General features: G+C 42.1%; 1 protein-coding gene across 16 annotated transcripts in view; it reads right to left on the bottom strand.

Annotated features, from left to right (window-relative positions):
- LOC120799598 (disks large homolog 1-like) overlaps positions 1–12631 on the bottom strand; it is a 129555-nt gene that overhangs the window by 30216 nt on the left and 86708 nt on the right. For 10 of the 16 annotated variants that reach the window (XM_040144792.1, XM_040144794.1, XM_040144793.1 and 7 more), the window contains one exon: positions 739–834. The exons of 5 other annotated variants lie outside the window; for them this stretch is intronic. In XM_040144792.1, coding sequence (XP_040000726.1) covers positions 739–834 — 96 coding nt within the window. The remainder of the gene's footprint in view (positions 1–738; positions 835–12631) is intronic. One more of the 16 variants, XM_040144800.1, reaches the window with a different exon arrangement.

Here is a 12631-nt window from a genome sequence, read left to right as displayed (position 1 = left end):
AAAAATAAAAAAATACCCCACCCGTCAACATCCAAGCACAAAACCTGAGCAACCTCCCACAGAGCTCCACCCCTACCAACCCCAACCCACACACACACACACACACACACACACACACACACACACACACACACACACACACACACACACACACACACACACACAGAACCCAAGCAGTACGCCGTGCAGCAAATAAAAGGCAGCGCTGACATTACAGACTTACTCTCCTCATGATGCTACAGACCAACTGAAGATAAAACAGGAAGTGGCTGGATTTGAGCAGAGATTAGCGAGGACAGAGCCGTCCGTACATGGGGGCATTTCACACTGCAGAAGATGCAATGCTGAAGCACGAAGCCCGAAATCAATCAAATTTAGTCCCGCAGGATGGAGATTCTGCTCCTTCGCTGCTTCTTCTAGCCTTAAAATCAGCCTCTGCCTCGCTCACTCACTTGTTCTGTTTCTGTCTGCCTCGATCGCTCGCTCAGTTTCTGCCCGGGAGGAGCCAGATGGGCTTTTAAAAGTCAAATGGGGGAAGTGTGGCATTTCTCCCACTGTTTGTATCTCTAATCTGTTCACTTCATCAGAGCCGCAGCTGGACGGCAGACACGGAACTAAACTCTATACGGTGACAGCAACAGAAAGAAGAGCAGCAGAATAAAAGAGGAGGCAAATCTAGAGATGGATGGAGCACAGAGGAAGACAGGTGGAGGAAAGTAAATCAAAAAACAAAAAAACCTGTGACGTCGGAGGGATGATGGAGGTCTCGGCTGGGATTGGCGAGATTGGGATCACAGGGATTATGGGAGAGGAAGGCGGGGCGGCCTCGGCCTGCTGAACAATAGCATGATGAGGGGTCAAAGGTTAGACAAACAGTGCAGCACAGATGAACAGCAGGAGGATGAGGAGAGGAAGGGAGAGTGGAGGAGGATGTCGTCTGACGTGTTCAGTGTGAGCTGCGTCCCCGTCTTGTATCTGTTTGCTTTGATCATGCTGAGGTGCCAGCTGGGAGGAGTTTGACACAGAGGCCAGGAGGGGCCGCCGTGTGTCAGGGAGGTCGGCCAATAACGGGAAGATGTAATCTGTGATTGACAGATTACCTGACACTTTTTGGACAATCCTGATGTGACAAACTCTGCCCATCTGCTACTCTAAGAAGATTAAAGCCATACTGTTTGACCTGAGAGAGAGCGAGAGTGTGTGTGTGTGTGTGTGTGTGTGTGTGTGTGTGTGTGTGTGTGTGTTAAATCCTCAGTCCCTCGGTACAGCCTCAGCAGGGGGTGGATGTCCTTTTGGTGATTATTTAAAACCAACATATATTTCAATCTGGGAGAGCCGAGAGCATTAACCCCGACAGCCAGCGGTGATATCAGCACAGAGGGTCAAAGGTCAAAGGTCACTTTCACAACTGTCCTAGCAACGTGTAACCGTGGCAGGTAGTGCTCTGATTCCTGAGTTTATCCTGAAGGAGCAAAGGTCAAGGGGTTACTGAAATCTAAAGAGTTCATCCTCTGGAGAGACATTTTGCTGTTGGACATACGACCACACGTCTCCCTCTGAGAAAACTTCTCATCTCCACAAAAGTCCTTCTCACTGCTCTTTCATCTCTGCTGGAGCGTAATCTTGATATGAAAACTTAATCATTTGATAAAAAACAGTAAAAAGTTTATTTACGTTTGCAGCACTGTTTAGTTTGTAAAATCCAGCAACACTTTGGGTAGAAATAACAGAATATACATGTTATATCACATAAATACACACTACGGTCACAGCAGCCTGATTAGCTAACAGTGACGTCGTTGCCTCCCCTGATAAGAAACAACATTCTGCAAAGTGTATCTGTTGACTTGTCCAATGCTCTTGGGTCCACTGATTATCACTGGTTTAGAAAAGGTCTTTGAGACACAACACAAACTGTTCATTTTTGGGAACAGGTCCAAAGTCCTAAAGATCATACAAGGTTCTATATTCACTCCACCTCCAAACTGACATTTACATCTAACACATGACTTTATTATTTTTTGTCACACTACATCATGTAGATGTTTTATCATCTGTGTCCCAAGAGTCTGTTAAGAACTTTGCTACACTGCATTTTTGTACTACACTCCCCGGGAATGGAATCATTTAAACGATATACTTCCTCTGGAAATTCAGCCTTCACATCAGGCATTTTTCATCATGAGGAATGTGATTGTTTTAAATAGGCACCCCGCTCTCTCCCTAACTTACTGTGCTGTGTCTGAATGTAGTAAATTAACCATGTCATGTGATCTTATGTGACTATTTGTTTACTATTATTCTTTGCTGCCATTCTGGCCACAGTGAATGTGAAAAGGCCTCCTGGCTAAATAACAATAACAACAATAACAATAATAACAGCAGCACAGTTTGATGTCACTGAGATGATCTGGATTGTAACAGTGCCGTTTCTGTAACCAAGAGTGCAGGTTATTTCTCGTAGAGTGGTTCAACCCCTCAGGTCAGGTTCCCTCTCTGGGAAACAGGATAAATAAACTGGAGGCGGAAGAAGAAGGAAAACATTTTTTTGCTAAATACATTTAAATTCATTTGTAATATTTGCTTTCATACTGAAAAAACCTGAGAAGTTCAGAGGGGAAAACTACTTTTGGTGGAACTGCTCCCAACCTGTAGATAAAGGCTGTGATAGAGACTGCTTCATTTAAAAGGGTCACATACCAGAAAACAGCTGGTAACTACTGCTTCAGTTAAAACACTTTACAAAACAAAAAGTAACCAAACTCTAGATATGTGAGGAGTGTACCTTTACTCACGTGAAACTTCCTCTAAAAACCCTGGTTTACACATAAAACCATAATAAAGAGGAGTGAGCCTGATCGCAAGGCAGCTTCATGCACTGTGACCTCTGTTACGCAAGAGCGGGACCTCACAAAGCTGCTGGCAGGAAGCGCCGCTAGTGTTTATAGTTGTGCTGCAGCAGCAGAACCCGGTGCCCATGGAGAAAAAAAAAAAAAAGCCGCTAAAATTAGCCCCACTCATCGACCACATTGATCCAGCAGCCCTACATCAGGAGCGCTGCTCAGAGAAGCCGCTGATAATGGGGCTTAATTGCTCCCAAAGAATACAAACTGGTTTGACAGATGTAGCGACACACAGACGACAGAGTTTCTGTTTTATTTTAACAAGACCGACGGTCGGGAGTGAGCGCTCCTGTACAGACGGGACCATTGCGCTGAAAGAACGGCGGCGGGAAGAAAAGAAGAAAAAAAAAAAAGAGCTGATGGTGAAGAAGACCATCAACGCCATGAGACATGAGCTATCCAGGACGACTGAGCCTGACCTGGTCCAAAAGAAATGATTCCAAAACTGTTGACAAAACAATTAGTCAATTAATCAATTAGTCAATAATCAGCAGAGTAATCAACCACATTTTTGATAATTGATTGAAGACATGTATTGGTACTGATGAGGAGGAAAAAAAAGGCAATCATTGTCTCTTTCCAGCATCTCTAAAGCGATGACTTTCTGCTTTTTCTCAGTTTTATATGACAGTAGACTGAATATCTTTGGGCTGTGGGTGTGAACACATCACCTTGGGCCCCGGTGAACTGCTATGAACATTTTCCCCACTCACATTTTACACTAAATGATTAACCATTTAATGCAAAGATGATAGCCCAACCAATACTGGACATTTGAGATGAGAATATACTGGTTGAAAATGTTTTACAGTAGTCTTTTAAAGACTTGCGAAATATATTGGGACATTTTATAGTTAAAAATAGATCGGTGAGCTCAAACATATGGTGCCAATGTAATATTAAAGGCTTTTTATGAAACTCAGAACACAGAGCACCTTGGACTTTTCCTTATCTGCAATTGTTTCCTGCAAAGAGCCCCTTTGTTTGTTGACTGAGACTTCAACAACCACTCTTACCACTTAAAGATCCACTCCTCCTTGGCGGAGGTAACGAAAAGCTAAGGTAACGAAAGGCTCCTTTACAAAAATGTTATTAAATTGGAAGCTGTGCCGAAAACCAACGGATGATAAATGCCAGAGCAGAAAGAGATGAGCTTTCGGTTTTCAGCTGCAGGGACACAGCAGAGTCACACGTGGACTTTCTGTATTGATTCTCCATAAACTGACACACTGTAGTAGCTCAGCACACGAACACAAACACACTCCTGCCCCACTGCTGTACATGTGCAGCCAGATCTGGAAACCATTTTTCAATTTAAGTTATTTACCGTTTACATTTTCATCATCGGTTCCTAAATCACTAGCAGCACGACACGGCACCAATACCCAAATAGCACTTTTTCAATCTGGCTTTGAACAATAACTGCACACCTCAAAGTCTCATTGACAAGTGTGTCAGTTCAAAGACTCAAGATGTGAAAGAATTAAAAAAAAAAAAAAAAAAAAATATCCAACACATTGTTGATCAGTTGTATTCACTTCATTTACAACATTTAGATCGCTGGGAGCCTGATGACTGAAACATCATGAATAAAATTGTAAACAAAGTGAGCCAATTGAGAGTGGGCAGGATTTTTTCTGGTTCTGACTCTGACGAATACAGGCATGCATTTCTACACTTCCCTTTTATTAAAGAAAAGAAACTAAAGTTGTAAGAGTTGAATATTGTCCACACGCAAGCAGCCGAACAAGAACTTTGCCAAAATAAAATGCAGTCTAAAACTGGCAAGATTTTGACTGAAGTCTGGAACTATCTCTAAAAAAAGTGTACAAAATTACAAATCTGAGGACTCATCAATGGAAGCTTTCGGAACTGCAGACTGACCGTCACTGTAATGAACTTCAATACTTTTTGATACAGACTTTGTAAAATGAACTCCAGTACTTTTTGGCATCAACGTGGTGCTAGAAACCCTTCAGTGCATTTTAAAATCGACTCAGTAGTACCAATAATCTGCGTTACAAATGTCCTCACTTTCTGGTACCAATAGAATGTCGTTATGAACAAGCTTTACAATTTCAGTACAATTTTTCACTATTTTCTCACAATACAACGAATATATGTAACAAATGAAACATGTTTCAGTACTATGGACAAATTTCAGTCAGTACCCTACAGTCTTATCTGTTACTCTGCAATAAAGCTCTAAGAATTAATGCACTTAACTCGGGGATATCGGTAGAGTTACAGCTTTGTCCCTGAATAAAAACATCTCCCAGCTTCAAACAGAACCGCATCACATGTCACTGATGCTGAAGTACCTTACTGAAGGCGAAGGGGACCCAGGGTATCTCCGGCCTGTTGGCTGCATGGCTGCTGCTGATGACTTTAGCTGTGCTCTTGGTCGGGCTTTTCTTGACGCTGTCCCGCAGGTTGAGGAATCGACTACGAGCTCGGCAGGACGCCGGCACGGTGCAGGCGGTAAAAGTCGACAGAGACGCCTGGACCTGTGGACGATTTGGCGGCGGCGGCGGCTGCTGCTGCTGCTGCTGTCGGTGGAGTTCAATGGCGTGCTGCCTCTGAAGCGGGTGCAGGTGGGCGATGGACTCCTGCAGGTTGATGTTGACCCGCGGCAGCGTCTTCTCGGCGCCGTTCATGGCCTTGGATGTGAACTCCTGCCGGGGGTAATGTGTGGTCATGTTCCTGGAGGGGATTCCCGGTTGGAGGAGGTGATGGATAAATAATAAATAATGGATCGGTCCTTCAGATCTGGACAGGCTTGTTCGGTCTCTGCAGCGTGACGGCAACAGACCCAAACTCAATCCTGTTACTCAGGCTCCACCACCTCCCTCCACCACCAAAGCACAATAACACTCCCTCTTTTCTTTCTCGCCCCCCCCCTTCAGTTGCTCTTTCTCTGTGACACCCTCCCTCTCGTCTTCTCTCATTCCCCTGCCAATTAATCGGCTTCAGTGAGCGAGGCACATGTCAGCATGAGGGGGGCTGCGGCTCCACTGGGTGCATGAATAATCAATGTCGCCCCCGGATTCAGACACAGCGACGTGCTTGTCAGCGTCAGCAGCGAGGGAGGAATGCGACGAGGACTCCCGGTTAGCGGCGGCAGGCAGGCAGGAAGCTGCAGCTTTCATTTGGATATTCTCTGCAGCGGCTTTAAGCCTCTGCTGAAGATAAAAACCTGACAGTCTTCGCAGGCTGTTCAGGACTGAACCACGAGCTGCTGTTGATGTGCTGTTTCTGATGTGTTTTTTCCCCAGACTGTTATGTCACAAAAGCTGAATGTGAGAATTGAACAGAAATTTTTCGAAACCGATGGATGGATCTATATTCATTCAAAGCTCCACATTTCCTATGTCTACAGGTCATTACACCTCCCAATACACAACGGGACGGAACAAACAATTCTACTCTTCTGAGAATTTTACCGTTTATTTCAGGACAAACTTTAAAAATGTAAAGTTTGTCCTGAGAATGGTGCTAGAGAAAATATCACCTGGTCATTAAAATGAAAAAGGTTTATCCTCTGGTGAGTGGAGCTTGAAACTTCTCAATATTGGTGGCAATAAAAAAAGATTTGGTACTGATACCAAAACAATATAAACTTAGTTTTAGGAATATAAACATGTTTTACTACAAAACCCCTTTTCATCATTCAACAAAATAAATGAAACTTCTATCAGTACTTGAAAAAGTCAAACAAGAGCTTTGTCTAAATGTTTAAAAAGTCTAAAATGAGAGAAACTTAATAAAATCAGAAAATATTTGATAGAAGAGAAACTACATGAGCCGCAGGGAGACTAAATACTTTGTTTTAATGTAGCATTCATGTAGATACTGCCTGCATACTGTGTGTACCTAGAGGATTACAAAGCATAGCCCCAGATCGTCTCTGAATAACCCAAGGATATCTTCCTCGATAATGTACAACTTTGGAAATGTAAACAGAACTAAATATGGCGACACTTGAGAAAATTACTCTTTTGTTAATGCTGACATAACAAGACAAATATCTTCGTTTAAAAAAAGTGGGTAACTGTGGACAATTAATTTCTCTTCCAAACTGTCCTTGATGTTGTGGTTTGTTGCTGCTGACTTTACTTCACATCCAGATATTCTGCCTCCACAGTTCATGGGCTTATTTGCATTTCATGGACGCACTCAACCAATGCCCTGAGACTCAGGATGCCATTGTGCAAAAAAGCAAGTAAAATCATCTAAATTAAGTGACTTAAATAAACAATCATTTTTTGTTCAAAAACAGTGTCTCCATCACATAGCTTGTCCAACACTATAAAATGTCCCAAACACTAAATATTTTGGTCACAACTCAATAAAAAACAAATATAAGGCATCCTCATTAAATGTTGTTTTTCTTTTAGTCAAAAAATACAAAAATAATAAATGTCATACTCCTAAAGTTTCCTCCAGACACATTTTAAAAATACTCTGCTATGATTAATATTTTGTTTAACATGGTTTTCCCACATAAAAAGTTAAAAAAATTCTGAAAAGGGGCTGGAAGCACATCTACGCCGACTTGAAAAATTCTGGATCACACCTCGTGCCCCGCCCACCACCACTCTTTGCTCAAGGTCGACGGGTGAAAGAGCAGAGCGCATCAAGACGGCTACCGTTAGAAGAAACATCAGAGAGATTCAGCCACATTCGTTAAGAGCCTCAGTCGGGCCCAGACTCAGAAGAGGAGTCTGTTGTGCAACAGAATGGTATGTGTGGTTAGCATCTTTTGTTTATGTTGTGTGTTAGCTTGTAACAAGCTGACACAGCATTAGTGGTTGTGATAATGCAAACTCACGCTCTCTATACTGACAAGTCCACTCCGCGCTGGAGGTTTCGGGTTTCGTTGCCCCGTACCGCAGGTTGACGGATCGGTTCCCTCGGGTGTGTGACACGTGAAAACCAGGCTGTCTAAATCCGTGACACGGCGCTGACTGCTTATATGTCTGGTATGATATTAAAAACAACATATGGTCATGTTAAGGTTAAACAAACTTGATTTTCATTGGAGAGGGTCTCTAAATATCAATATCTGCCATAAAAACAGTATTGGTTGGACTATATTCAAAATTCTATAATTTTAGTATTGGTACCAAAACTCATACTGCTTCCAGAAAAATATGAAACAATACCCAGATCTACTGAGACCTGACTGGCTTTACTGTTTTGACAGATGGTTCAGTATGGACTATATGGACTTTATAGTATCCAGCCTCTACACTGGGTAAATCATGACCGGGCAAATTACTTATACAACATAAAATATGCCCCAGAATAACCCCCATACGAGCGTTGACATGACAACGGGCGCTGTGCAGTTGGACAGAGGTCTGATTTCATAAGTGGATTTAAAACCCAGGAGGAGAACTGTGTTTTGGTGGGAGGAGCGTTTCCAGATCTTTCCGTCTCCAGCATCCACAGACCCCTCAACATTTCATCTAGATATATAACAGAGCTGTAACATCACAAAATGACCAATAACGCAGCCTGCATTGTCTCTCTCACCAAACAATATCCACAGTTCCCGAACGCCTCGTCTCTATCCACGTGCAGGATTGAAGATGGACCATTTCAATATATATTGATCTGCATCCATGTGAAAATCTATACGTCTGCATTGTTTTTGATGTATTAAACTGTCACCTGAACAATAAAGCGGGTTACTGTTTCGGTGCTCAGCCCGCAGAGTCAATCAGGATCGACCCGGAGCGTTAACTGTGCAGGAATCTGGAAACTGATCCGCACAATTCATGACAACAGGAACACAATGGCAGCATTTAGAGCGCAAATCAATACGATAAACTGCACTGAACATTTCACAGTGTATAAATATACCTCTGGTCAGAAAGCAGAGTGTAAAGCGTGAGACTGAGTCCATGTCAGAGCCTGCAGACACTGAGGCCATGTGTCATCCAGTGTTTTCAGCTAAAACTGCACACTCTGAGAGGTACAGCGCTGAAAAGCACTGAGGATCTGCTCTAGATTAGGATTAGTGCCTCAACTCTGCTGCTGTGCATCTGCAGCTCCACCTACAGGCCGCACAGATCGACACACAGCTGCAGCTCCCATCATCGTCGACGCAATACAGGTTTACAAACCAGAAATACAACTAGGACCAATGGGGTCAGTAATTAGGCTTTTAAATGCCAGTATGCTATTAGTAGTTTTACATAACGTTTGGAAATAGTATAAACTTAATATCTTAAAACAGAGAGGAGCTGTGGTGGATTAACAAAAGTATTTTTCCTTTTTCCTCATTAATGTGCAAATACATGCAGCAGGAACTAAGAAATCTGATCTTCTAATCTGTGGCGGGAAACTGGTTTATGAAGAACAAAGCTTCTTTCATGGTCTCTTCTTTAAAGGGAAGTTTGTGTTTATATCAAGTTGGGCCTCTTTTTTGTCGGCATGTTCATTCAATAGTTAAAACATCGTGTTCAAGGTAATCGGAGATCTGTGAACACGGTGACATGGCAGAAAAAAAATCAGACAGACAATCAGAGAGGTTGGAAATGTTGAGGACTTTATCCAGATGATCTAAACCACTTTATCTGGAGGTCAAACCAAAAGTGAGTGCACCTGAAATGAACTTAATAATCCCCGATTGAGCAGGAAAACTGTGAGAATGAGCAGGAGGTGGGTCTGTAACCTGTGATAGATGTTTACAGACAGACAGTTTATAATGTCACAGTTCACCTTCGTTCTCTCTTCCAGGAAAAGGTGTCTGACCTGGAGGTTTGTTTCCAACTTGTCTGCTCCAGTTTCTTCTTTTTAGACATCATGATGAGTATCAATGTGTTCACAGATCTCATATTACCTTGATGAGCACACTGCTCTTATTACTGATAGAAAAGGTGGAAAAAACTGTGAAAATAAGACCCAAGTTGTAATTATCCTTAGAATTGATGGTTGTGGTCATAGTGAGCCTATTGATCAGCAGGCTGATGTTACAGCAGAGAAGACATTCCCAGTACCATTCACACTAAATCAAATGCTGAAAATTGGCTCTAATTTTCAAAATTAAACTTTGGTGTTGGCATGATCTTTCCCCCATACGACAGGAAGTGACAAACTGTAACCAAAGAGTAAAATCAGAAGGTTTGTCCAGAACAACAGCAGATGAGTACTGCATCACCTGCATTAAATTCCGGCTACAGTTCAGTCTGCTACAGCCCGAGTCTTGTCTTCTTATTTTGGCCTCTGTTCCTGTTGGTTATGAAAACCAGTAAGTGCAGAGATTTGTCGTGACAGCAACACAAGTCCAACAAGGCAGCAACATAAGCAGTGAAACGGGTTTTAAACAACCCCAGACCGAAAGCAAACATAACCAAAAAAACTTGAAATGTCCAGTGGAGCCACAAAGCGTCCACACACAGGGACAATAACAGTCCTCCACAGCTTTATCATCACACTTCTACAGTATAACACGAGGATCAAAATCAATGCTGCAGAAAAAGGTTATTTCATCTTGTTTATTCCACACATTATTCTTCCTTGTCAAAACCTGCGGGCTACATTACCCACAATGCAACCGGACCACTGACACTTTAGTTGGATATTGGGGTGTGTTATGCTGGTAGCACCTCATGTATCCTGAATCCTGTAGCATGCAGCAGAGATGGGAAGGGGGGTACAGAAGTCTGGTAAACTCACTTCTTTCTAACTCCACACCCCCAGCTTTTTTTTTTTCTTTTTTACTTTTTAAGCTCATAGTCTTCAGACCCAACTGACGCTGAATCAGGTGACATCACTTGGGGTCATTTATCAGACTTCACACAGCTCCCTCCCGTGACACTAAAAGGTTCAGACTAATGTTTTCTCATATGGAGTCATACTCCCCAACACCTGGAAAAACTCAAACCTCATCAATTAAGCTGCTGAGTAAAATCTAAAAACCAATAGCATGTCCAAAAACTACAAAACAAGATCCAAGTCTTTGAAATCTTTTGACTCATTGCTGTTTACGGTATAAGCATCATGGACAGCTTTGCTGAGTTGAACACTTTTAATTTCTGGATAATGAAGTCCTCAAATAAAATCAGTTACCTCCCACAGCCATCACTTTTAAAGTTGTCAATTGAGGTTTAAATCCTACATTACGTAAATAAAATCTCGTCTTAAAATTGATCAGATATGTTGTTATAGTCTTTACATACAGATCATTAGAACGTTCTTTCTGGGTTGATGGCGAGCTGTCTCACAGGTCATTAACCCGCAGTGGGCGGAAGGTGGAGGAGCAGCACTGTCGACAAGAGCCACGCCTGACAGGACACCAAACAGATTAGTCATGAATCTGGGCTCAGAGTCACGTCAGACTTGCACACTCTCGGCTGCTATACGCTGCTCAGATATTATCCAGACCACCTGGGAACACAGCTTCAATATGGAGGAATGGATCCACCAACCCTGCCAGTGTAGGTGCCCTGCTCCAATGACAGAACAACACAAGGAAGAGGGAGGAAACAGTCTAATCTACGCACAATTTTGGGATTAATAAAGAATCAAAACAAAGGTCACATAAAACTAGCAGCTCTCCAGGTAACATTAAACGCAGAAGTGAAGTGGAAGGAGACATTTCAGGTGTTCAGGTTTTCAAAAGTAAGACTCTCCTTCGTGTACTCAATGTCAGTGTTGGCGCTCCTCAATTCTTGGACTGACATGAAAGTCTCCTAGTTGAATAATCAGCAAAAAAGGTGATCAACCGTATGAGAAAATATCTGTTTTTTGATTTTTGATTTTTTTTTTTTAAAGTCAAAGCTACAAGAAGCCTGTGGACAAAGAACTGAAGGAGAGACTTCCAAGGTGAATTTCACTATCAAACATCCAATCACTGAGCTTCAAATTCTCTTGTGAAACGAAAGATTACACTTTGTAGAAACCTGACAAAACATTCAGCAGGTTAAATCGGCTCACTTTCTGATCCCGGGTCAGTTCAGGATGAATTCTGTGACCACTGTGCTTTGGTGTTTCGCCTCAACCTACAAAGATGGCTCATAGGCATGGTAGTGTTTAGAGCCATCCATCATACAAAAGTGATGGAAAAACATGATCTCTCAGAACATTACATAAAAATATGGTATTGTTAGACTATCTAGGACACTCCTGTGTTTCAGTGCTGAGGAGCATTAGAGGATAGGTTCACTATTTTTAAAAACCTGTCCTTTACAGTCAGGTGCCCATATGGATAAAAATATGGCATTTAATACTAAAAATGTCAAAAAGATGTCAGCATACAAATGCTTTTTAAAAATTATTATCAAATGTGCATTACCACAAAAATCCCAAATAGCCCAAGAAATCAGAAATAGTAATCCAACATTATTCATTATGTATCAACATTAATTATTATTAGTTATTCTCAGACAAGGACATTTAACCTTACTGATAGTTTTATCCGTCACAGATCTGATCAAATGTTGCCAACACCGAAATTGGTACAACTACGCTAGTAAGATGTCGAAGATGTTGAACGTCTGGAATAACTTCCAAACTTGCAAGGATGAACCCCCAAAAAGTTGAATGCCAGATATACCAAAGGAAACAGGCATCACAAATCTACAGCAAGTTTTTACCTGTAACAGCTTATCTGTCTCGCAACTGCAACAATTTTATTTTTTCTGTTATAGTTAATGTTGGTGCAACCTGCATGCTGACAAAGTATAATGTCGAAGTTGCTTTTTTCCACACCCAGTAGT

Source organism: Xiphias gladius, chromosome 15 (assembly GCF_016859285.1).
Source record: "Xiphias gladius isolate SHS-SW01 ecotype Sanya breed wild chromosome 15, ASM1685928v1, whole genome shotgun sequence".
Taxonomy (NCBI): Eukaryota; Metazoa; Chordata; class Actinopteri; order Istiophoriformes; family Xiphiidae; genus Xiphias; species Xiphias gladius.
The sequence above is the reverse complement of the archived record's forward strand: the minus strand, read 5'-3'. Positions and strand labels throughout refer to the sequence as shown.